Source organism: Elephas maximus, chromosome 1 (assembly GCF_024166365.1).
Source record: "Elephas maximus indicus isolate mEleMax1 chromosome 1, mEleMax1 primary haplotype, whole genome shotgun sequence".
NCBI classification, from domain to species: Eukaryota; Metazoa; Chordata; class Mammalia; order Proboscidea; family Elephantidae; genus Elephas; species Elephas maximus.
Genome location: NC_064819.1, coordinates 23,733,265 through 23,761,040, shown reverse-complemented (window position 1 = coordinate 23,761,040; position 27,776 = coordinate 23,733,265). Strand labels below are relative to the sequence as shown.

At 37.4% G+C, this 27,776-nt stretch overlaps 1 protein-coding gene across 1 annotated transcript in view; it reads left to right on the top strand.

The window, feature by feature from the left end:
• The window catches only part of OSTN (osteocrin), a 31,113-nt gene extending 16,108 nt beyond the window's left edge, over positions 1-15,005 (top strand). The window contains exon 3 of the mRNA XM_049874731.1: positions 14,921-15,005. Coding sequence (XP_049730688.1) covers positions 14,921-15,005 — 85 coding nt within the window. The remainder of the gene's footprint in view (positions 1-14,920) is intronic.
• The last annotated feature ends 12,771 nt before the right edge of the window (positions 15,006-27,776 follow it).

Sequence of the window (27,776 nt, the reverse complement as noted above, 5' to 3'; positions counted from 1 at the left end):
CAGGTCCTTGCTGCAGTGTCTCCTCACTTCAGCTTGTACAATTCTCTTTTCCTACTATGGCCATTTCTTACTCCTACTCTTTAATTTTAAATTGTGGTAACCAAAGACTCCAGGTTTAGGGGTCACAATTTGTTTTTGCTGTTCCTATATGCTCCATAAGTTCTTCCCAAATCAGGGATGATCTCTTCTCTTGCGAATCCCAGAGCTCACTCTATTAGACATGTAATGAATTATCCAAAATTTAGCGGTTTAAGACAACAATACACATTTATCATCTTACAGAGTTTCTGTGGCTCAGAAAGCCAGAAACAGCTTGGCTGGGTGCTTCTGGCTCAGGTGATGGTGACGGTGAAGATGTTGGCCCAGGCTGCAGCCATCTACGTGGGGCTGGAGGATCCACTTCCAAGATGGCTCACTCTCACGGCTGATGGTGACAAACCTCAGTTCCTCACTGGCTATTGTCAGGAGGCCTTAGTTCTTTGCAAAACAAACCTGTCCATAGGGCTGTTTGAGTGTCTTCAGGGAATGACAACTGGCTTCCCCAAGAGAAAATGATTCCAGAAAGCAGGGCAGAAACTGTAGTATCTTTCATTGCCTAGCCTTGGAAGTCACACACTGACATATCCATGGTATCCTGTTGGCTACGGAGGTCAACCCTGTTCAGTGTGAAAAGGAGACTAAGCAATGACAGAATTATTCGGGGTCCATCTGGAACCTGACTCATCTAAGCCTTGTACTGTAACAATTTAATTCCTTGTTTTACTAGGTCATCTGAGTTACTGAACTATTTAAAAGAACATTCTCCACTAGCCATTCCTATGTCCTCCCTCCTACAGAGTAGTCAACGTTTGTGGAGCTGTAGGCTCTTGTTCTTAAAGGGCCCAGCATTTTAATTGTCCTTCAAGATGTAAGAGCACATCATACTATTGTTTTTAGGGAATACTCTCTCTCTAGACCCTGACTCTTAGGTTTCTTTTCTTGCAACTCAAAGCCATAACCAGGATCAGTAAAATGTGTTGCTGTACCCAACAACTGGAATAAAAAAAATTTTTTTTCTAATCTTTTAAGTACGCATCAAATAAAAAACTATTAAAAATTTATGGCAAGACATAAAAGGTAACCTAAATAAGTGATTTGGGGTAATATGTCTCAATATCACAAAGGTTTTAATACCGTATTTTTATGCAAATAATGTGCACCTTCTACATTTGTTTGCCAACTGCTCCCTCCACAATGTAAAAAAAATGGTATAGCAACACTTATGAAAATACTCTGCAGAGGGACAGCACCATTGGTAAACAAATGTAGAAGGAGCCCATTATTTGTGTAAAAATACAGTACTCGGATTCATTGCGATTTCAGTCAAAATTGCAATAGGCTTTTCCATGGAACTTGATGTATTGAATCTAAAATGTCTAAATAGTTGGATAGAGAAAACAAAAAGAAGCATTTCCTGACCTCACCCATTAAACAAAAATTAATTTCAAAATAATTAAAAACTTAAGTGTGAGAGACAAAGCTACAAATGCTTTTGAAGATAACATAGGAGAATATCTTCATGATGTTAGGGTAATGGATTATTTATTAAACAAGATAAAAAAAATTCTGATACATTTTAAAAACAATACCAAAATTTGCATAAAAGATACAATAAAGAAGAATAAACACAGAACAGAAGAAGATAGATGCTTTTAACTAACGAAGTCTAATATTCAGAATATATGAAGCCCATCTACAAATCAATATTTAATTTAAAAACAAACCCATAGAAAAACAAGCAACAGACAAATAAACACTCCCAAAAGAAGAAATTCAGGTCTCTAATGAACAAAATGAAAGGATGAACAACTGTAGACCATAAACACGCATCAGAATATTTTCCGTTGTATAATATAATCACAAAAAAAGGATATATCTCAGATTTCCATCCAGTAGAATGAATAAGTGGTTAGAGATTCTACAACAAAATATTATATACACCCAAACCAAAAACCCACTGCTACTGAGCCAGATCCGACTCACAGGGGTTTCCAAGGCTGTAAATCTCTATGAAACCCAGCTGCCACATCTTTCTCCCAAGGAGACACTGGTGGTTTCAAACCACCAGCCTTTCTTTTGGTTAGCAGTTGATCGCTTTAACCATTGCACCATCAGGGCTCCTTATTACATATACAGTAATTAAAATAAAGAAACTACAGCTATACTCATCAACATGGGCAAATCTGAAAACACATAAGGTTTACTGAAAGAAGTAAACTGAGAAAAATTCATACGTGATTTGATTTAAAATAAATTCTAGTAGTCTAAACTAAACAGATTTTTTAAAGAAAATCAGCTTTGATTATAAGGGGAAAAAATGGAATGATTAGACCAAAATTGAGTCTACAGATAACCTCTGGGATAAAGCGATGAGGGAGATGCAATTTGGAAAGGGCGTACTAGGGACTTCTAAGGTCCTGTACTATTCTATTTCTTAAGCTGGTTTTGCAAGTAGAGATGTTCATCTTATTTTTCTTTCAACTGAACACAGATAAATTCATAGACTCTTATGTGTGTTAAGTGATTCACAATAAAAAAAGTTAAATACAACTTTTCTAATAAATTTTTTTTAGAATATGAAACACTTTTAGAAATGGAATTATCAAAGAATACAAAAAAAAAAAAAAAAAAAAAACTCGTTGTCAAGTTCATTCCAACTCATAGCATCCTATAGGACAAAGTGGAACTGCCCCCATAGGGTTTCCAAGGATGGCCTGGTGGATTTGAACTGCCAACCTTTTGGTTACCAGCTACAGCTCTTAACCACTATGCCACCAAGGTTTCCTATCAAAGAATGTAAATGTTTAAAAAAAAAAGTTGGCATAGGAAGTGTATCATTCATTAATGTTTGAAATAATCCAGTCATTCTCTTGATATTGGGTTGATGGATATTCTAGAGCCGTAAGCTACTTTCAGAATATTTTAGAATGGAAAACGTGGAATTTTTTAAATACATCTGTAGTATAAGCCATGTCATACCATAATTTTGTCACAAGAGGGACTAAATAATAAGAAAATATAGCTTTCCCTTTTGCTCTTATGAAAATTTCTCTATCTCAATGCTTACTTTTCACAACTGTGTGTTTCTGCCTGTCCATTTGTTATAGGGAGTAGCACTATTGTGTTTACTTCAAATCAGCAAAAAATGTTCATATAAATACCATCCTGTCATTTTACTGTTGAATGGTTATAGAATACACACAAATTATTTAACTTACTGATCTATTCTAACTTTTGTTTATCTCCTTTATGGAAATAATTGTTTTCATTTTTGTGTTAGTGCCAAAAACTTTAAATACTGAATGGATTTTTCATCAATATTGGTTTTTTTTTTAATTCAATTTCATGATGTGCTGAGTATTTGCAACCAATTCCAAATTTGCTAAATCTGGAAGCAAAGCAAAGTAATTATGGATCTGCTAAAACTAAAAACTTTCATGATTTAGATCTCTACTTTGTGTGCTTGACCATTGGGTTTCTCTACTCACCAAAGGAAAATATAGAAGTCAGAATAGTATACTGATCTGTATTTTGCAACTACCATTTGAAGAAGACAGAGAATCTCCTGGTTTAATTGAATTTTCCATTCATCAAGCCTGAGATAAGTACTATCTCCTCTGGGTGGTAATCTCATGTCTGTGGAATATACCTCTAGCAACATTGGGATGGAGGAAGAATCAAGAGTGTCTGGGGTCTTAAAAGCTTGTGAGTGACCCCTTAAGACAAACTTTTGGTCTCTATGCATCCGGAGTTAGAAAGAAGGAAACCAAAGACTAAAAGAAGAAACTAGTCCACGGGACTAATAGTCTATCTACACAGACAACAACCTCATCTATCCTGAGGCCACACTACTGACAGTTCTGATCAGGAACACAATAGATGGATCCTGATAGAATGGAAGCAAAGTGTGGAACGGAACTCAAATTCTTAAAAAGTCCGGACTTACTGGACCGGTTGAGACTGGAAGACTTCCTGGGATACTCTTTAAACCTTGAACCAAAACTATTCCATGAGGTCATCTTTTAGCTAAATAACGGATTGGCTCATAAAATAAACAATATTATCCATGAGTACCCTGCTCCTTTAAAAAATCATCTACATAAGACCGAACAGTCAACATTTACTTAAAAAAAACAAGAAGTGGGGGGTGAGGGGCAGGGAAACCAGATTACTGGAAACAAAACAACCAGAACAAAAATAATGAGACAATTGACACGCTGTGGTAAATGTAACCAATGTCAGTGAACTAATTGTGTAGGAGTTGTTAAGTAGAAATAAAATTTGCTGTATAAAATTTGCTGTTTTGCTTTTACCAAAAACACAATAAAATATTTTAATTAAAAAAAAAAAGAATGAATGAGACAGCCATACTTCTCTTTAAAATATCAAAAGAATTATTTTTTTCACGACATTATCTCCTTCTCGACCTCTGCTATAATGTCCATACCCTAGTACTGTTGTTAGTTGCCTTCGAGTCAGATCAAATCCTGGAGACCTTATATAAAAAACCCAGTGCTGTCGAGTCGATTCCGACTCATAGCGACCCTATAGGACAGAGTAGAACTGCCCCATAGAGTTTACGAGGAGCGCCTAGCAGATTCGAACTGCCGACCCTTTGGTTAGCAGCCATAGCACTTAACCACTATGCCACCAGGGTTTCCAGACCTTATATAAAAAAAAAAAAAAAAAAATTGTCTGGTCCTGCACCTTGTTCATGATACTTACTATGTTTGAGTTAGTTGTTGTGGCCCTTGCTTCAATCCATCTCACTGACAGTTTCCCTTGTTTTCATTGGCTTTTTACTTTACCAAACATGATATTCTTTTCTAGTGATTGGTCTTTCTTAGTGATATGTCCATAGTAAGCGAGCCGAAGTCTCACCATCCTCACCTCTAAGGAATATCCTGTTGAATTTCTTCTAAAACTGATTTGTTTGTCCTTTTAGTAGTCCACAATATAGCCACTATTGTTTGCCAACAGCACAGTTTGAACACATCAATAGTTCTTGTGTACTTTTTTTCATTATGCAACTTTTGCAAGCATGTTGTTTTTAGGTGCCTTTGAGTCAGTTTCAACTCAAAACATCCCTATGTACAAAAGAATAAACACTGCTCGGTCCTATGCCATCCTCACAATTGTTGCTATGTTTAAGCCCATTGTTGCAGCCACTGTATCAATCCATCTGGTAGACGGTCTTCCTCCTTTTTGCTCACCTTCTACCTCACCAAGCACTGGTCCCTCCTGATAACATGTCCAAAGCATGTGAGACGAAGCCTTGCCAACCTCTCTTTGAAGAAGCACTCTAGTTGTACATCTCCCAAGACAGACATGTTCGTTCTTCTGGCAGTACCCATTATATTCAATATTCTTCACCAACACCATAATTTAAAATCATCAATTCTTCTTCGGTCTTCCTTATTCATTGCCCAGCTTTCACATGCATATGAGGTAATTGAAAATATCGTAGCCTGGGTCAGTGGCACCTTAGTCCTCAAAGTGACACCTTTGCTTTTTAACACTTTAAAGAGCTCTTTTGCAGAAAATTTGTCCAATGCAATGTGTCTTTGGTTTCTTGACTGCTGCTTCCATGGGCATTGATTGTGGGTCCAAGAAAATGAAATCCTTGACAACTTCAATATTTTCTCCTTTTATCATACTGCTTATTGGTCCAGTTGTGAGGATTTTTGTTTTCTTTATATTGAGGTGTAATCTATACTGAAGGCAGTAGTTTCTTCAAGTCCTCTTCACTTTCGGCAAGCAAGGTTGTATCATCTGCATATCATAAGTTGTTAAGGAGTCTTCCACCAATCCTGATGCCATGTTCTTCTTATATAGTACAGCTTCTCAGATTGTCTTCTCAGCATATGGGTTGAATAAGTATGGTGAAAGGATACAACCCTGACACACAACTTTCCTGATTTTAAACCAAGCAGTATCCTCTCGTTCTGTTCCATAGACTGCCTCTTGGTCTTTGTACAGGTTCTACATGAGCACAGTTAAGTGTTCTGGAATTCCCATTCTTCAAAATGTTATCCATAATTTATTGGGATCCACATAGTCAAATGCCTTTGTATAGTCAATAAAACACAGGAAAACATCTTTCTGGTATTCTCTGCTTTCAGCCAAGATTAATCTGACATCAGTGATGATATCCCTCGTTCCATATCCTCTTGTGAATCTGGCTTCAATTCCTGTTGATGTACTGTTGCAACCACTTTTGAATGACTTTCAGCAAAATTTTGCTTTTGTGTGATGTTAATGATATTGTTCAATAATTTCCGCATTCTCTTGGATCACCTTTCTTTGGAATGGACACAAGTATGGATCTCTTCTAGTAGGTTGGCCAGGTAAGCTGCCTTCCAAATTTCTTGACACAGGTGAATGAACACCTCCAGTGCTGCTTGTTCTAGTTAATGCTATTGACTCTTCTCCATCGTCTCTTTCCACAGATGTAGTTGATTTGATTCCCGAGTTTTCCATTTGGTGAAGTCCACATGTATAGTCACTATTTATGTTGTTAAGAAAAAGATATTTGCAATTAATAAGTTGTTGCTCTTGCAAAATTATATCCTGTGATATCTGGCATCATTTCTATCACGAAGGCCATATTTTCCAACTACATATGTTTCTTCTTTGTTTCCAATTTTTCCATTCCAATCACCAGGAATTATCAGTGCATCTTATTTGTGTGTTGATCAATTTCGGACTGCAGATGTTGGTAAAAATCTTCAATTTCCTCATCATTGGTCTTCATGGTTGGTTTATAAATTTGAATAATAGTCGTATCAACTGGTCTTCCTTTTATGCGTAAGGATATTATCCTATCATTTGACAGTGTTTTATTTCAGGATAGATCTTGAAATGTTCTTTTTGACAATGAACGTGACACCATTCCTGTTCACTTTGTCATTCCTGGCATAGTAGATCATAAGACTGTCGGATTCAAAATAGCCAGTACCAGTCCATTTCAGCTCACTAATGCCTAGAATACTGATCTTTAAGTGTTCCATTTCATTTTTGATGGCTCCCAAATTTCCTAGATTCATGCTTCATACGTTCCATGTTCTGATTATTAATGGATGCCTGCAACTGTTTCTTCTCATTTTGAGTCATGCCACATCAGCATCAAGGTCCTGAAAGCTTTACTCCATCCATGTCCTTAAAGTGGACTCTACTTTAAGGAGTCTACTTTAACCTCATGCATATGAGTTTATTAAAAAAAAAATGGCTTGGGTCAGGCACACCTTAGTCATCAAAGTGACATCTTTGCTTTCTAAAACTTTAAAGAGATCATTTGTAGCAGATTTTCCAAATTAAATACATCATTTGATTTCTTGACTGCTACTTTTGTGGACATTGATTTTTAATCCAAGTAGAATGAAATCGTTGACAGCTTTAATTTCTTCTGTATTTTTCATGATGTTGTTTATCAGATACTCAGAATTAAGGGACTTTTATTTGTGATATGGATTATTTTCCCAACTAAGAAAATTTTCACGGTGTTAATTTTTTTCTACTTAAAACCTGTTGGTTTTTAGAGTCCAAGTTCTCAACTATCTACTTTAAAAATAGTGCAATATCATTCAGAATAAAGTTGTCCAAAAATAATAATTATAACTCTGTACTTTCATGATTGTTTGTTTTTGTTGTGGTTCTTGTCCCTTAAAACGTTGTGTTGTCCGTTTTTGAATTTTATCTTCAGAGATACCCTACCCTTCTGTCTTCCTCCCCATCACTCAAATTGTCCCCCATTGACTTGATGCCCTCCATAGGGCTGTTCCCCCCACCCCCAACCCCCAGAAGCAGGTCACCAGATTCTTCTTTCTAGTCTGTCTTAGTCTGGAAGCTCCACTGAAACTTGTCCATCATGGGTGACCCTGCTGGTACTTGAAATACTGGAGGCATAGCTTTCAGCATCACAGCAACATGCAAACCATCACAATATGACAAACTGACAGATGAAACGGCAGCATCGGGATTGGTCGAAAACTCATTAACACTCTGCTATATGCAGATAATACAACCTTGCTTGCTGAAAATGAAGAGGACTTGAAGCATTTACTGTTGAAAATCAAAGACTACAGCCTTCAGTATGAATCACACTTCTACAAAAAGAAACAAAAATCCTCACAAATAGACCAATAAGCAACACCATGATAAATGGAGAAAATGCTGAAGTTGTCAAAGATTTCGTTTTACTTGGATCCACAATCAATGCCCATGGAAGCAGCAACCAGAAAATGAAAAGATGTATTGCTAAAGTGTTAAAAAGCAAAGATGTCATTTTGAGGACTAAGGTGAGCCTGATTCCAGCCATTATGTTTTCAATTGCCTCATATGCATGGGAAAGCTGGACAATGAAAAAGTAAGACCAAGGCAGAATTGATGCCTTTGAATTATGGTGTTTGTGAAGAATACTGACTATACCATGGACTGCCAGAAGAACAAATGAGTCTGTCTTGGAAAAAGAAGAGTCAGAATGCACCTTAGAAATGAGTATGCTGAGACTCTGTCTCACATACTTTGGAAGAACCGATCCCTGGAGAAAGACATCGTGCTTAGGAAAGTAGAGGGCCAGCAGAAAAGAGGAAGACCATTGAGGAGATGGATTAACACAGTGGTGGCAACAATGGACTTAAACATACCTTTTTATTCTTGTAAGGATGACACAGGACCAGGCAACATTTCATTCTGTTATACATGGGTCCCTGTGAGTTGGAACTGACTCAGTGGTACCTAACAAGAACAATAACTAAATGCTGACTTCGGGTTGAAGTGTCTCATTCCATCTGGAAAGTCTGCAGAAGAAAAGTCTGAGCCCTATAGGATCAAGGAATATCAGTCTAAGGAATAACGTATCTTTCTTCTTACCTCAGTTTTACAAAGCAATTCATTATGTCAGTGGTTCTCAGAGTTTGTTCCCCAGAGAAGCAGCATCTATACCACCCAGGAACTTGTTAAATATGCAAATTTTCAGGCCCACCCAAGACCTGATAAAACCATAAAAACCAAACCCATCACTGTAGAGTCGATTCCGACTCATAGCGACACTAAAGGACAGAGTAGAACTGCCCCATAGGGTTTCCAAGAAGCACCTGGTGGATTCCAACTGCCAAATTTTGGTTAGCAGCCAAAGCTCTTAACCAATATACCACCAGGGTTTCCATCCAAGGCCTACTGGATCAGAAACTCCAAAGATGAGGAGGGGCAGAAATCTGTCTTTTAGCCCTCAGAAGATTCTAGGGCATGCTAAAGTTTGAGAACCACTGCTTTATAGTATTTTACGTCTGTGATAGGGTCCAAATTTTAATCAGAGCACTAATTAAATGTGCTTAGAAATATTTTTCCATTATTTTCTAAAATGTATCTGATTTTCCCTACTTGTTACGTCTCTTTCTCCCATCCATCACCCAACCTTACCCCACTGGCAATGAGGGAAAATTTAAACTTGTCAGCTTGAAGTATCATGATTTCTTTGTGTTATATTTTTGGAATGGCTCTCTTAAAAGAATATTCTCAATCTTTCTCAATTCCTCCCCTTTCTGTGCCTCCCCAGAGGTATGTGGAAGTAAGGGTATGTAAGAGGGAATATTACATGATCTTGTGGCTGGAGAATCCTGGAGTTTGGCTATGAGTTTCATGCAGTCCCCAGCCTGGGTGGGCTGCCCTGCCCTCATCAGTAGCGCAGGGTCCATTTTTTCCTTTCTTTTATAATTCCTTCAGCAAAACTCAGGGGCTTGTAGAACCTGCTGGGTCAAAAAACTCAGGGGCTTGCAGAACCTTCTGGGTCATTTCAGTATCATGGGAAATCCAAGGGCAGTTCAGGCTTGATATCTACCTAAACGTGTTTCTATTCTAATCTATTATGTCACTCCATGGAATGCTCTCTGAGGTGTACACAAGGAGGAAGTAACTGCTTTTGACTTTCCCTTCAAATTTTCTAACATGTGTTACCTTCTAGGAGTGTATTAGTCATAGTAAGTTAACAACCCCAAAATGGCACTGGTTAGACACATAATAGCTTATTTCTTGCTCCTGTCACACTCCAATGTGAACCTGTGGATGGGGGAATGGATTGCTCCACACAGTGCTTCAGGGATCAAGGCTCCTTCTTTTAACTGTATCATCCCCTCAGGGCCTTGAAGTCCTCCATGCTATCCTCTGTATCCAGCTGGTAGGCAGGCAAAAGAGAGAGCTTAAAGCAACACACAGGAGGAATTTGACTAGAACTCAATGGCTCCACCTATTTGTAAGGGAGACTGGAAAATATTGTCTAGAATAATATTTAGGACTTTGTGAACCAAAGACTCCCTCTTCCATAGGGGCTTTTCTTCCACATGTGGCACTGCTGTTTTTCCCAGCTGTCATCTCCTTCTGCTTCTCACAAACCCTTTAAAAACCTGGAAGGGGTTTGTTTTTCACTTCCTCTCCAATTATGGGCTTTCCCTAAGCATTCTCCTCCATCTCGAGGAGGCTTCTGCCTTACCCCTTTCCTGAAGATACAATGACAGACTAGTTAGTAAATGAAGTTAAGGGTTAAAGGAGTGAAAATCATATCAATATATTCTACATATTAACCACATTACACTTAGACATAAGTCCTAAGTCACATAGAGGAATGTATTAGTTTTCTACTTCTGCCTTAACAAAATACCAAAAACTTATTGGTTTAAAATGAACAAATTTACTATTGTACTTTACAGTTCTGTAGATCAGAAGCCCAATACAGCCTCACTAGGCTAAAATCAAAGTGTTTGCAGGCTGCATTCCTTCCCGGTAACCTTAGGGAAGAATCCATTTCCTACTTATTCGGTTGTTGACAGAATTCAGTTCCATGTCTATTTTAACGTACCCTGTATACAGAGCACTGAGTACAGTGTCTGGGATGTAGAAGGTGCTAGACCAAATCAAACTCACTGCCATCAAGTCAATTCCAACTCATAGCGACCCTACAGGACAGAGTAGAACTGCCCCATATGGTTTTCAAAGAGTGGCTGGTGGGTTCAAACCGCCGATCTTTCCGTTAGCAGCTGAGCTCTTAATAGAAGGTACTAAGTAATTGTTAATTAAGAGGATGGGTAAAATAATGAATAAAGACTTCATTGGGCAATCTCTACCTTCAGAGGAATTTTAATTAGAAATAAGCAATGCTTAGTTTTGTATAGAATTTTCTATGTGCAAGATACAGCAATATTCAACACTCTTCGCCAACGTCGCAATTCAAGGGTGTCAATTCTTCTTCAGTCTTCCTCATCCATTGTCCAGCTTTTGCATGCATATGATACGATTGAAAATAACCATGACTTGGGTCAGGCACACCTTAGTCTTCAAGGTGACATCTTTGCTTTTCAGCACTTTAAATTTACTTGATAGTGGTAACAATCTGGGAACACTGCTAAGGCTTAATTGCTGAGGTCAAAACCTGGCATCAGTGAAAATGAGAAATATTTCTTCTACTATTTGCATTAAAATAGCCACAATAATGAACTCAAACATATCAACAATCGAGAAGATGGTGCAGGACCAGGCAATGTATTGTTCTGTTGCATACGAGGTCACCATGAGTCAGAACCAACTCCAAGGTAACTAACATTTGCATTAAATCATCATTATTCTCAGAGTGTTTAACTGTGACTTTTTGAAGGCAGGTTATTTCTTACTCATCTATTCCATGTCAGCCACGATCTTTACCTTATTCCTAGTAGTTAGAAATAAGTGATAGTAGGAAAAAAATCATAGACACTGAGGATTCTATTCATTTTAGTGGTTAAATTATGTAGCATAAGTTGACAATATCATGCAAAAAAAAAAAAAACCAAACCCACTGCCGTCGAGTTGATTCCGACTCATGGCGACCCTATAGAATAGAGTAGAACTGCCCCGTAGAGTTTCCAAGGAGCACCTGGTGGATTCAAACTGCTGACCTTTTGGTTAGCAGCCGTAGCACTTAACCACTACAGCACCAGGGTTTCCGATATAATGCAAGTAATTAGAAAAGACTAAAAAAGCTATGGAAAATGTTCTGAGACAAATCTTTTTTTTTTTTTTTTTTAACTCTTTAAGCTGTTAAAAATGAATTAGATTGTCTTGGAAAGTAAGTCTCACATCACTGAGATATTCAATCAATGAGCTACACCATTGCTGGTCAAAAAACTGAAGCAGAATTCTTGAATTTGTTGGGAGAATAATCTCTAAGATTCTTTCCCAGGACAAAAAAAAAAAAAACACTTTTTTATTGTATTTTAGATAAAGGTTTACCAAGCAAATTAGTTTTTCATTAAACAATTAATACACATACTGTTTTGTGACGTTGGTTGCCACCCGCACGACATGTCAACACTTTTCCTTTCTCGACCCTGGGTTCCCTATTATCAGCTTTTCTGTCCCATTCTGTCTTCTAGTCCTTGCCCCTGGGCTGGTGTGCCCATTTAGTCTCATTTTGTTTCATGGGCTTGTCTAATCTTTGGCTGAAGGATAAACCTCAGGAGTGACTTCAGTACTGAATTAAAAGGGTGACCAGGGACTATCCTCTCAGGGTTTCTCCAGTCTCTCTCAGACCGGTAAGTTTGGTCTGTGTCTGTGTCTGTGTGTGAATTAGAATTTTGTTCTTCATTTTTCTCCAGCTCTGTCGGGACTCTATTGTGATCCCTGTCAGAGCAGTCGGTGATGGTAACCAGGCACCATCTAGTTGTGCTGGACTCAGTCTGGTGCAAGCTGTGGTACTTGCGGTCCATTGGTCCTTTGGACTAATCTTTCCCTTGTGTCTTTGGTTTTCTTCATTCTCCCTTGCTCCATGTGGGGTGGGACCAGTGGAGTATCTTAGATGGGTGCTCACAAGCTTTTAAGACTCCAGACACTAATCACCAAAGTAGAATGTAGAACATTTTCTTTGTAAACTCTGTATGCCAGTTGAGCTAGATGTTCACTGTCAGGTCCAAAAATTTGACATCTGGTAATGTTCTGTTTCTTGATCTGTATGCTTATTACATTTGTATATAATACTGTTCACTTAAAATATTTTGTCATGTAGGGTTTTATCTTAGAAAATTAATAGAGAGACACTCAGGTTTTTCATGTATCAACTTGTTTAGTTTATTTTCAGGTGTTCATGGTAAGACATGCAGGTAAGACCTCACAACATTCATTTAGAACCAGAGAATCAAAATAAACAATTACAATTACAATGTTAGTTCAATGGTAAGAGTTCAAGTCATTAGCCTTCAGGCTTTTACCTTTAATGATGAGAGGTTTCAGGAGGAAGGCTTAAACACTGCTGGAACTTGGGGGAGGCCCCTCATTGCTAGGTTCTGAGATCTGTGGCAACAGGCAGAGTCTTAGCAAGCTCCCAGCCTTCAGAGAGTAAGAGACTAGAGAAAGCACTTTGCCTCTCTCTTCTCTCAGTGAGTGAGCAAGAATTCAGGGTTTGTATATGATATTTTCACCTTGACTTTTTCTTTTCACACAGTAAGGGCCAGTGTGACATCAAAGGCTAGTACATTATGTCGTTTCTCCAGGGTTAGAGATTACCTAAATGTCATATTTTTCTTCAAGGCTAGAGATTAGGGAGGTTGATTAGATTTATGTCTCAAGGATAGTTTACCAAGATTAACTATGTTATGTCTTCTTTTATCACAGTATGCTGGGTCAAAGTCAAATTAGAGGTTGTTTACCATATTCTTCACATACTTCTGTGTCTAAGTTCGGAAGTTTTGTAAATAACTATCCAATGACTTGCAGGTTTCTAATGATTTATAGTTGGTGTTAGAGAGCTTCACAAAGGTAGACATATGTCTATTTCTAAATTCATATTATGAGTGATTATATATATGTATTTTGAAAGCATAATAGTGACTTACACCTGATGGATTTGAGATACTATAGAAACATACAGAACATGTCTCACCTGCACTTGCATTATGTCAATAAAAAGTCTAACCAATCTATATGCCAATTGCCTTTAACTGGGAGACAAGTTGCCGACTTACATAGGCTCTTTAGTTTTGCCCACCTATCTCAGTCTTCATTAAGAGGACTCAAATCTCCTCTTAACTCCAAGGCCAGTGACAGTTATACACTCAAAGTTCTGAGACCTCTCCCGTTAGGATTTTAGTTTGATAACACTGAGTAATGACTAACAACTCAAACAAAAAGGTTTCTAAAAAGTTCCTTCTTCTGAAAGAGGTAATTTATAGGATAGACAAGCTACAAGTTATATTAGGCTTCTTATGGGCCAGTGGATTTTTTTTTTATATACTTCCATTTTTAGTAATGCTTTTCTCAAACAAAATTTGACACAGAGAATATATAAATAACATAGGGTGACACAAGAGCTCTGAATCTGGATTGAGTAGAGACACGACAGTCACACCCACTCCACATTTAGTCTTAGCATCAGCATCCTTTTCTCTGCCACCACCATCCTCCCTAATCTCAGAAGAAACATTCTGAGATGACGGTTGGGGAAAACCACCAATCTAGTCTAAGCTTCCTCGATGAACAGAAGGATACACCAAAATCTAAAGAGGGAAGTGAATTACCCAAACTAAAGTACCTAGTTAACAGATTGGCATGGTGGATAAAGCATTACCTCTAAAGCTGGAAAGCCCTGATTTTTCATCTGGGCTCTACAGACAATGTGTGATTTGATCTTAGATTTGTTGCTTAACTTCTCTAGGCCTCAAAGCGGATAGTAATGCCTACTTTGATGCATGTTGAAAGGATAAGAGAGAGTGTCTGGCTCATAGTGGGTAGTCAATGAATGGTAACTGTAATTTTTATCCTGCCTCCTAAGGAAAGTCCTTGAATCTGCATGAAATAGAAGAGCAAAAGTAATAGTGGATCACTTGACCTTTAGTCTAAAAATGTTCTTGCTTTGTTTCAGGAAAGTAGTAGAGCATGCCAAAAGACGATTTGGTATCCCTGTCGATCGGATTGGTAAAAACCGGCTTTCAAATTCCAGAGGCTAATTGATTCTAATTGTGAGTAGAAGTTAAATATTTTTGACTAACATTTCATAATTTCATCCTACCTTATATATTTCCCTTTTTATTTCTTAGGTTATAATTTCCCTTTCAAACATCTCAGTACTTAACATACTGATGCTGAATAAATTAAATGACATTAAAGAAGCAAAGAGATGTTCTAGATCTATTCACTGTGTCTTAGTCATCTTAGAAATACCACAAGTGGATGGCTTTAACAAAAAGAAATTTATTCTCTCACAGTCTAGAAGGCTAGAAGTCCAAATTCAGGGCGCCAGCCCCAGGGGAAGGCTTTCTGTCTGTGTAAACTCTGGCAGAAGGTCCTTGTCATCAATCTTCCCCTGGTCTAGGAACTTCTCAATGTAGAGGCCCTGGGTCTAAAAAATATGCTCCCTTCCTGGTTCTTCATTCTTGGTGGTAGAAGTTGCCCCCGTCTCTCTGCTCGATTCTCTCTTTTATATATCCAAAGAGATTGACTCAAGATACAACCTGATAGTGTAAATCGAGTCCTGCCTCATTAACATGACTGCCTCTAATCCTGCCTCACTGACATCATAGAGATAGGATTTACAACACACAGGAAAATCATGTAAAATGACAAAATGGTGGATAATCACACAACACTGGAATCATGGCCTAGCCAATTTGACACACATTTTGGGGAGACGCAATTCGATTCATAATGCATCCTAAAAATTAATAATTTCATTATCCTCACAGACTCTTAAATAATTGGTAAATGTTAATGTGCAAATAAGGATTAAAGAAAATCTAATCAACTTAATAAATAAGTTACAAATAACAGGGAGCATAGGAGAAAGAATGGTGTAGCAGAAAAAAAATTAGTCTTGTAATCAGAACACCTAAGCCAAATCTTGGTTCTGTCACTCATTCATTGTTTCCATCAAGACACCTTATTTGTTTAAATCTTGTACATTTAGATAATAACACAATGGTATTATGAAGGTTAAATTAGATGTTTATATGGGTCACACAGCTAACAGATAAAGGACCTGGGATTCAAACTCACAGCTATGAAGGTCAGATTTCGTTGAGTCCAAATCCAGGGTCCTTTATCTGTCAGCTATGTGACCTTGCTTAAATTCAGAAGCTCTCCTCCAGAAAATGTAGATTATAATCATTTCTATCACATAGCATTGTCCCGAGGACTAAATCAATTGATACGCATTAAGCAATTAAAATAGTGCTTGACATATTAAGTTGTTGTTGTTAGGTGCCGTCGAGTCATAGCGACCCTATACACAACAGAACAAAACACTGCCCGGTTCTGTACCATCCTTACAATCACTGTTATGCTTGAGCTCATTGTTGCAGCCACTGTGTCAATCCACCTCACTGAGGGTCTTCCTCTTTTCCGCTGACCCTGTACTTTGCCAAGCATGATGTCCTTCTCCAGGGACTGATCCCTCCTGACAGCATGACCAAAGTATGTGAGAGGCAGTCTCACCATCCTTGCTTCTAAGGAGCATTATGAATAGCAGTGGACATATTAAGTATTCAATAATTATAGGGCCACTATGAGTCAGAATTGCCTAGACAGCAATGTTTTATTTTTTAATTACTAGACATTAGTATTATTATTGGAGCCATGGTGGCACAGTGGTTAAGAGATTGGTTGCTAACCAAAAGATCAGCAATTGGAGTCCACCAGCCACTCCTTGGAAATTCTGTGGGGCAGTTCTATCTGTCCTATAGGGTCTTTATGAGTCAGAATTGGCTGGACGGCAATGGGTTTGGTTTGGCTTAGTATTATTATTTTTATACAAATAACTGAAAAAGCTTAGATGTGTTAACTCAATATGCCACATAGCTAGCAAAAGATACAGGTAGAATTCAAATCCAGAAATCTTAAATCCTGAGCTAATATTTTAAATATTTGATCATATGTATCATCTTTTGAAAACTAATGCTTATTGAATCTGAAACTTCGGCAATATATTTTCTCTCAGTAAGGCTGACTGCGGGCTCAAGGGTCATGCTCCCCTCAAACAGATAAGACAACCTAGAATGGCTTTGACAATTTCAGGCTAGAGAAGGGGAAATTCTGCTCTCTGCTTCCCTCAAGATATAGAGGCTCCTGAAACATTGCATTAGCCCTGACACTCTCTTAATGGAAACTGTGCCATTGTTTCCTCCTGCTCAAATGCTCTAAAGCGTCACTGAGGGGTAAATAGTTTACCTCAACTCTCTCTTTCTCAGAATGGTTTAGTTAAAAGGAACCATTTCCATGAAGTTGTTGATCAGCGAAGTTCCGCAGTGACTGAACGCCCATAAGCACAGGAGGTCTTACTGAATCCTTCCACGTACCCTATTTTTTCAACAGCACCATCTTCAAAATTCAAGTTGAACTTTCCCTATATTTGGTCCATATGTTGTTGTTAGGTACAACCTTGAGTCGGTTCCAACTCATAGCGACCCTACATACAACGGAAGGATATACTGCCTGGTCCTACGCCATTCTCATAATCTTTGTTATGCTTGAACGCATTGCTGCAGCCACTGTGTCAATCCACCTCGTTGAGGGTCTTCCTGTTTTTCACTGACCCTCTACTTTACCGAGCATACTGTCCTTCTCCAGGGTTGGTGTGTATATATGTATATATATAAATACAGTCATCTCTCAGTATTAATGAAAATCGGCACATTATATTTAAGTAGCTATTCAAAGTCAAGTAACTCCTTGAATAGGGGTCACCATCTTCTAGTTTCTTCATGTATTCAGGACATTATGACACTCAGGTTCAAATATTAAGTTTCATGTGGTTTCCGTCCTTGCTTATTACACATTTTAATGCTTCTGAGATCAGCCACCACAGGTTATGATAAACAAATCCTTCAGGAAACTCATTTTCATATGATGTTTATAGGAATTTTTATACCTTATAAACTTCTGATAGCTACTAAATATGACAAAGCCAAGCTGGTTGCCTTTGAGTCGATTCCAACTCATAGCAACCCTACTGGACAAAGTAGAACTGCCCCATAGCGTTTCCAAGGAGTGGTTGGTAGATTTGAACTGCTGATCTTTTGGTTAGCAGCCAAGCTCTCAACCACTGCACCACCAGGGCTCCAGATATGACATGGAATTTGAATTAATATATTTTCTGAACCACTGATAGTTGAAATTTATTGTCTTCTGTTGTGTCCTTCACTTTACAGACTTTGTTGAGGATCATGACAACAGCTGTTATTAAAATTTCAGAATGGTGCTATCACAAAGGAATAGATTTAGAAAAGAATTCAGCATCATATATTTTCTCCTTCCCTTTTCATTCATTGTGGGTTCACCTGCATTTGTGGTTACTCGTTCTGTTTCTATTCATTATTTCCCACCACCATCACCATAATTTCTCAGAATTTTTTACTTCCTCAAATGCAATTTCATGGTTATAAAACCAAGAAACCAAACCTGTTGCCATTGAGTTGATTTCAACTCATAGTGACCCTATAAGACAGAGTAGAACTGCCACATAGGGTTTCCAAGGAGTTGCTGGTGGATTCGAACCTCTGACCCTTTGAAATCAAATGCTTTAACCACTGGGCCACCAGGGATCCAATATAGTTTATGAATAATAAAAGCTAAAACAATAATAATATATTTCTAATTTGCAATCATCTTTTCAAAGTTATTTTTGGTATATTCTTTCTTATTAATTCATTCGAATTATACAGGGGATGTAGTATGTACATTGCTTAACCGGTAAAAATCTGAGTTATTAAATAATGTTCACACAGACATGCAGCTAAGTAGTTAGGGATTCAGAAACATGAAATATCATTTCATCCTATTTTTTAAACAAATGAGGAGACTGGAGGTGTGAGGGCGAAGTTACTTGCCCAAATTTCATAGACTTTCAGGCAAAGCAAGATCTAGGACCCGGTCTCAGAATTTCTAGAGAGCCCAGCATTCTGTCCATGACTCATTTCTTGGTGCTAAATGATCATTGCTGGATGCTAACCTCACTGGTATATGCTTAAGTCAAACAGAAAGTATCTCTGACTTTATGAAAAACTTGGTTTCACTTCTGTAGGGTTTGATGTATATTCTTTTGAAGCCCGTTTATTTGTGGGTTTTCACCTTCTGGGTTTCACTTTACATCTTCATGCTAAAAGTGAAACTTGTGGAAATTTTGCTTGGTTGGAGGTCAAGTCTAGATAAAACTGTTGTGTTTCACCTAGTTTCCAGCCCAAATACTAATTCTTTCACTGATATGTGTTTTCAGAAAATAATCTGATTTTTACATGACATATTCCTGAAATCATTAAATATGGCGAACCAAAATTTTGAGTTTTAAATATGCCTCATACCCAGGCAACTCAGGTTCAGAGTTTGTCTAAGATTTCATAGCTTCTCTAGACACAGTTAGCAAGTTCTCGATTTCTAACATTGAAATCTCGTTGTTTATTAATGAAATTTGGCAGAAATACAGCCATTGGGTTGCCACTTTTTGCCACGCGCATTAAAACTTTGATTTTACTACTGTGAGCTACGTGCTGCTGTGTTATTCTAGCAGTTTTTATTTTAGACCAGTATTGACACACCATTATTCAAATAAATCAACATAATTTTTTCAAATAAGGCTGTCACGTTCTGCTTAAATACTAATATGTGGTTGAATCTTCTTAACAAGCAACATATATAATCATTTTCAATGTGCTATATAATCATAATGGAAACCCTGGTGGCATAGTGAGTGGTTAAGTGCTATGGCTGCTAATCAAAACATCAGCAGCTTGAATCCACCAGGCTCTCCTTAGAAACTCTACTGGGCATTTCTACTCTGTCCTATAGGGCCGCTATGGGTCAGAATCGACTCTATGGCAATGGTTATATAATAATAAACAAAAAGTCACAGTCAGTCAGCTTTTGTTGACCTTTATTTTGTCTGTCATGAAAACAAGCTTTGAACCAAGATTGAAAATTCAAGAGAAATAGAACAGAGGCGATACCTGAAGAGAAAGGTGTAACAGAGGTGTTCCATGCTTTATTAAAATGAGCACAACCACCTAGCTTATATGTTAAGATACTCTTTTAATGCATTTTATCTGAAATTATCATTTTCCATTATTTTTACATTTACATTATTGTTTTAGCAATTAAAAAAAGCTACAATGAAATATAATGCAGTTAGCGTTTTAGCTCATCTCAGCTGAAATCTATGTGTTTTCACCTGATCTACAGAGTTCTCATTAGCTCTAACAATGCCAACTTTCACTTTCGCAGATGCAACTTTCTCGGGTGAAATGTCACAGAAACATGGAAGATGCTTTAGTGAAGGTCTTCACACTGCTTGGTGATTAAACTCTTAAGGAACTGACTTTCTGCAAATCCTTTCCAAAGCCGGGACTTCAGTCCACACATCCGAGCGCTGTTAGTTTCCATTAAATTTTTCAGATCATTTCAATGAACGGGTATTAAAAAATATTTTTTTTTAATCATTCAGGGTATTTACCTACCCCCAAATGTTACTTTTCTAAGTAACATTCAAAAATCACAATGCAGTAAAATGCCTTCTGTATACATTTACAATTTACATTTATGCATTTGAAGAATAATAACTGAAGGCTGATTTGCTTCTATAAAATTTAAATACAATGTGTTTATTCATTGTAAAACCAAATCCATTACCATCAAGTCAATTCTAACAGAGGAGAACTGTCCCATAGGGTTTCTAAGCTGTGGCTGGTAGATGCACACTGCCAACCTTTTGGTCAGCATCCTAGCTCTCAACCACTGTGCCACCAGGGCTCCTTATTCCTTACAGGGGAACAAGAAAAAAAAAAAAAAAAAAAAGGCTGTTGAGTCAATTCAACTCATAATGACCCTAAAGGACAGAGTAGAACTGTCCCATAGGGTTTCCAAAGCTTTAATTCTTACGGAAGCAGGCTGCTACATCTTTCTCCCGTGGAGTGGCTGGCGGGTTCCAACTGCTGACCTTTGGGTTAGCAGCTGAAAACTTAACCATTGCGCCACAAGGGATCCTGTAGCACAACAAGGAAAGCCAATTCTATATATGCTTCTCTTGAGTATTTTTACTTTTCTCTTTTCCTTTGTTTGGAGCCTGCTGGGTAATGATTATGAAATTAGCCTTCTCTTCTCATACTCAAATTTCAGTCAAGTTCAACCAAATAAAACAGAGCCCCAATACCAGAAATAAGAGAAGAAGATTTCTGGGCAAGGAAAAAAGAACAGTAATAAAGCCCCAAAATACTATTCTCTAAAAAACGGAGTAAATGCCTGTAGGTCTGAGCCTATTGACTCAGACTTAAAGGGGAAAAGGATATTACACATTTGTCAAGCTTGGGTATGGAGTATCCCCTGTCGATGTTCCATTTCCCTAAATAACAATTGATCGTTAATTAAGAGCAGCAGTGGCTGGTTTAGAGTGGAGCAACTGCACACAGAAATAACAGTTGAAAGTAAAAACCAAAAAAAAAAAAAAAAAAACCTAACACATTGTCCTTGAGTCAATTCCCATTCATAGCGACCCTACAAGTAAGGAGGAAGTCAAAAGAATTACCAAGCAGTAAGTAAGCCACCAGAGAAGACGGGCATAGGTTTGTCATTTTAGCATAGTGACTTTTTTGATGTTACCGAATCATCTAACAAAGTTTCTTATTATATCCGTTTCTATTAAAAAAAACCCATTGCCATCTAGTCGATTCTGACTCATAGCAACCCTATAAGACAGATTAGAATGGCCCCATAGAGTTTCCAAGGAGTGCCTGGTGGATTTGAACTGCCGACCTTTTGGTTAGCAGCTGTAGCTCTTAACCACTACACCATTGGGTTTCCATCTGTTTTTATAGAAGAGCTTAATAAGGCATTGGAGGGTTTAATGAATTTGCGAACGATTTCTTTACAAGGATTGAAAAATTTTTAATTGACCTTTCAAAGCAAAGCTCAGTTCTCAGCAACACCTGTGATGATCCTGTATTTTAGGCACATAGGCCCATTGTGAGTTGGATATGTTTTCAAAGCACAAAGATAACATTCCTTGAAGCAGGAATGTATCATAAGAGCCTGAGTTTATAAAGCATCTGGAAAACACTTCTTCAAGCCCTAGTGTCTTAGTCATCTAGTGCTCTATAACAGAAATACCACAAGTGGATGGCTTTAGCAAACAGAAATTTATTCTATCACAATCTAGGAGGCTAGAAACCTGAATTCAGGGTGCCAGGTCCCAGGGAACCCTTCCTTTCTCTGTTGGCTCTGGGGAAGTTCTTGTCATTAATCTTCTCCTAGTCGAGAAACTTCTCAGTGCAAGGACCCTGGGTTCAGAGCACAAGCTCCATTCCCAGTGCCTCTTCCTTGGCGGTATGAGGCCCCTTTCCTCTGTGCTCACTTCTCTCTCCTTTTATCTCTTGCCAGAAGGCCTGGTGGTGCAGTGGTTAAGAGCTACGGCTACTAACCGAAAGGTCAGCAGTTCAAATCCACTAGCTGCTCCTTGGAAACCCTATTAAAGAAAAAAACCAAATCCACTGCCATCCAGTTGATTTCGACTCATAGCAACCCTATGTTTCGGAAACCCTATGGGGCAGTTCTATTGTGACTATGAGGTTGCTATGAGCCAGAATCGACTCCATGGCAATAGGTTTAATGGGTTTTTGGTTTAAGATAAAAAGGTAATCAGGCCACACCCCAGGGATACTCCCCTTACGTGGGATCAGGGCTGTGACCTGAGGAGGTTGTTGAACCCCATCCTGATCCTCTTTAACATAACCTCATCTTGCCTCATTAACCACAGGCAGAGACTAGGATTTACAACACATAGGAAAATTACATCAAATCACAAAATGAAGGACAACCGCACAACACTGGGAAACATGGCCTACCCAAGTTGACACATATTTTGGGGGGAACACAATTCAATCCATGACACCTAGTACTCATCTTCATTACAGAACTCATATGTGGGAGGGAAAAAAAGTTTTGGCTAGTGAGAAAGAGTATTATGACAAGGTGTCTTCATATTAGAAGAATGGGGGAAATGGGTAGTTGTTAATTTTAAGAAAAAATTAGTTAACATACTTGTATCATCTAAAACATAAAATAAACCTAAAAAAATATTGTGATGGCAAAAATGTATTAGAAAAGAGTTGATTAACTAGAAGAATTGACTTTTTATGAAAGACCAGCTGTTCATCATCCCATGTGCTTTCTAGAACTAGTTAAAAAATTTGAAAAACAGACAAAAAAAATGAGCATGTGAACATGAAATGCATAGTGGTTATATATATACAATTTGTCAGTTTTCTGGAAAATTTGAAAATCTTCAAATTTAGTTTTAGGATAAAACAATAAATGAATCTTTTAATTGTAAAAAAGGGGTTGTAACAAAGTGAAGGAGCCCTGGTGGCACAGTGGTTCAGAGCCCAGCTGCTTACCGAAGAGGTCAGCAGTTCAATTCCACCAGCAGCTGCCTGGAAACCCTACAGGGCAGTTCTACTCTGTCCTATAGGGTTGCTGTGAGTTGGAATTGACTCAACAGCAATGGGTTTGATTGATTTTTTTTTTTTTTCTTAACAAGGTGAAATTAATTTTGGGAAAGCTAACCAATTCTATTTTTCTTAAACTTGCATTAGAAAGTTAGCAGTGGTATACGGGTAAATATCTTATAGAACTTGGTATTTGAATTATTTAAGAAGAAGGTATGAACTCTCTTGCCAGCCTTTCCCCCAACCTATTGGTGAATTACAGGAATGTTTCCTATTCCTTGGAAGCTCTAGCTTTCTTTTCTCTCCCATTTGGATATTTGCAAGCTTCCAACCCAACTCAATATGGCTTCATGCTTTGATTAAAAAAAAAAAAATTGCTGTTAAGTCAGTTCTGACTCATAGTGACTCTACAAGACAGAGAACTACCCCACAGGGTTTCCAAGACTGTAAATCTTTATGGAAGCAGACTGTCACATCTTTCTCCCATGGAGTGGTTAGTGGGTTCGAACTGCCGACTTTTGGTTAGCTGGCAAGTGCTTAATCCCTGAGCCACCAAGGCTCCTTTCAGGCTTTGACAAAGGTATTAAAACCTACTCCAGCCTACAAAGTTCTCCTGATAAAGATTTTAATTTGGATTAAACAAATTGATTTCTTTATTTTTCAAATTCAAAATTAGGCTTATGGCATCCAATTTAATTAAAGTAAAGGGTTGCAATATATTGATTTACATTCTATTCTACTGTGTAAGGCATTTGTCTCATAGTAAAATATATACACAAGATTTCTTGTAAGGCATTTATCTCATAATAGAGTATATACACAAGATTTCCATCAAGAAAAATTAGAACATTTATTCTTTTATAACTCTATTTTATTTCATATTTTAATTTTAACCACTACTTTATACAGAGTAGAAAATGAGTCAGCAATATGCTAGTTTAAAATAGGGCATTCTGTTAACATTGCAGTAAAATAAGACATAATTTCTATTGAGAATATGACTATTCATCTCATTTAATTGTCTATTGCATTGTATATGACTAAATCCTGCTATAATGTTTTGAGAAGCCAGTAATTTGAAGGACCTTTCCCCTAGGTTACGGAGGTTCTCAGGCAGAATTGAAGGGAACAGAAAAAGTTAATGGGTGTTGAGCTATATATCTCAGAATCAGTTAATTATAGAGTGTGAGTAACTGGAAGTCATTAAAGAACTATAATATTTAGTTCCAAAATAATATATTACTTTTTTTTTTTTTTAATCTTTGTTCCTGTGTGGAGCTTCATAGAGCTAACTCTGAATATGGACTTCTGAGTTCTGGTATCAATTTAACTTCTCATGAGGGAACGTTACTTCTTGACTGTATCATCTTAAAATTTACTCACAAAAAGTTTGGTAAATTGTACCCTTAGTCTACACGTAGCTTTTGGAAATTAAATCTATGAAAGCAAATTATTAAAAAATAATTTACTGGAATCTTGTAAAAAGAAGAACTGTCCAAAACTTGTTTGGAATGGCAGTACCCCTTATACCTAAAGGCTCGAAATGCTTGAGTATTGTTCACACTGCTCCAAAGTTAATAAACAAGAGATGATGAAAGCAGGCGTTCTTGCCTTTCTTTACAGTAACATTATGTTTGTGTTTGCAACTATTTCAGACACATAGGAAATCTTCAGGCATTATGTGTACAACTAATCCTTATGTGTGTGTGAGGTTCCCAAGCAAGTACATACATAGCACTTCAGGCATAATACCATTTTGTATGTTTTTTATTTTTATTTATTTTTACTTTAAACAGCATCATTTATTTATCTTATGAGATAGTTTTATCAATAAGTACTACACAATTAATATTACATAGAAAAAACTCCATTTCCCCCATATTGTAACATAAGGGAATGTGTGTACACTCATCTGGCCAGCTATCATTTATTGTACTAGTCATTAATGTTTTTTAATTATAAAATTACATTGACAATCTTTTATGCCAGCATAGGTAGCAAGAAAACTCAGATTAAACTCTTGGTCTTAGAATTGAATAAATAAGCTTGTTCAGACATAAACAAGAGTAGTTTGATATATAGATGTGAAACAAAAACTAATCAGGGATAACCAAACACCTCGTGGGGTTGGGTTGTTGGGTTTCAGGGCTTAGGACTATAGCCTTGGGGGGCAACTCGACAATTAGCATAATACAGCTCATAAAGATAATGATCTACATTCTAGTGAGTAGCATCTGGGGTCTGAAAAGCTCGCGAGCAGTCATCTAAGATACAACCATTGATCTCTACATGTCTGGTGAAAAAGAAAATGAAGGAAACCGAAGACTCAAGGAAGAAACTAGTTCACGGGACTAATATTCTACATGAACCCAGTTTTACCTATCTTGAGACCAGAAGAACAAGATGGTACCCGGCTACCACTACAAACTCTTCCAAACAGGGACACAATGGATGGTTCTGGGTAGAACAAGAGAAAAATGTAGAACAAAACTCAAATTCCTAAAAAAAGGCCATACTTACTGGACCAGTAGAGACTAGTGGAATCCCCAAGACTATTGCCCTGGAATACTCTTTAAACTTGAAACTCAAACCTCTCCCAGTGGTCACCCATCAGCCAAAAGACAGAGCGAGTCATAAAATAAATAATAGCACCCGTGAGCACTGTGCTTCTCTAAACAATCATCTAAATGAGACCTGACAATCAATATTTACCCTAGACAAAAGATGAGAAGGTAAGGGGGGACAAGGAAGCTAGATTCATGGAAACAGAACAACCAGAATGGAAATAATGAGAATGCTGACACATTGTGAAAAGTGGTGAATATCACTGAATAATGTATATAGAAATTGTTAAATGAGAACCCAATTTGTTATGTAATTTTCTTCTAAAATCACAATAAAATATATATTTTTTAAAACTAATCAAGGGAAATGCAATGAGTTTGTGTTTTGTGCCATTTCTTACTGTTTTTAGCACACAGTGCCTAGCCTCTTACAAGATGAGAGTATCAAATAGTGTCTGATGTTATGGAAGAGACAGTGATAAAAATTTAGAACCCAAAAGACAAAATTTTTCTATAAGCAAGTTTTCTTACACATTTTCTCTCTGACCATCTAGCACTCTTCTCCAAGGGTTCAATAAATGACACATTTATGTTTGTTAATAATGTACTCAGTGAGTTGTGGTTTCCTGACAATTGCCTAAACTAGCAAAAAAGGGATGGAAATCATAAGAAGAAGAAGAAAAAAAAAAAGACAATGATGACATAGTTTCCACATAAAGACAAGATAATTTATTTTAGCCCTCCAAAATGCTTTTTAAAGTATTTTAATTGAGAGCTCAATAACATAGTCATCTCAGGACCAAAGATATGGAGAGAATGAATTTACAGAAAGCATAGAACAGATATAATACTCCCAATTTGGCTCTACACGGCCATTTCGATAGCCCCATGCCTTTGAAGAGTGCAATTGATTTGTCGTTATTCAGGACATAAAGCGTAAGCACATTGTAACTCACTTAGAAACGACTTAGTAAGGTAATAAAAATCATATGCAGAGTAAATGCCACAGTTTCTTTATGCTTGAAATAGCCACAGTATTTAAGCAGTAAAATAGACACGTATATTTTTCTAGTGTTCTTTTTTTAACCCAGAGAAAAAGCTTTAGACACGGTATTTCCGAAAGCAGGCTAAAGAAGAAAAGAAAACAAATTCTTTATTAGAAGGATATTTAATTAAATGTTACATTTGAATAAAATAGTTTATGTATGTACGAGCCTGAGAGTTTTGTAAAACGGGTGTTCAACGTGGCAGTCCTTAGCCACATGTGGACCTTTAAATATAAATTAATTAAAATTAAATTAAAAATTCAGCATCTTCATTGTATTATCCACATATTAAGTGCTGAATAGCCTGTAATAAACCAAAAACCAAACCCATTGCCTTCCAGTTGATTTTGATTCATAGCTACCTTATAGGACAGAGTAGAACTACCCCATACGTTTTCTAAGAGTGTAAATCTTTATGGAAGCAGACTGCCTCAACTTTCTCCCATGGAGCAGCTGGTGGGTTAAACCATCTAACTTCCAGTTAGCAGCTGAGTGCTTAGAATAGTTGCATCATTGCAGGAAGTTCTATTGGACATCACTGTTCTACATTATAATGCATGTACTGCCATTCAGGAAATACACACTCATTTTAAATTGATCCCTCTGCTTTACAATTGATGTAACTAAGATCCAAAAAGGGAAGTCACATAAGTAAAAGGTAGAGATAAATGTGCTTCTGTTTGTTG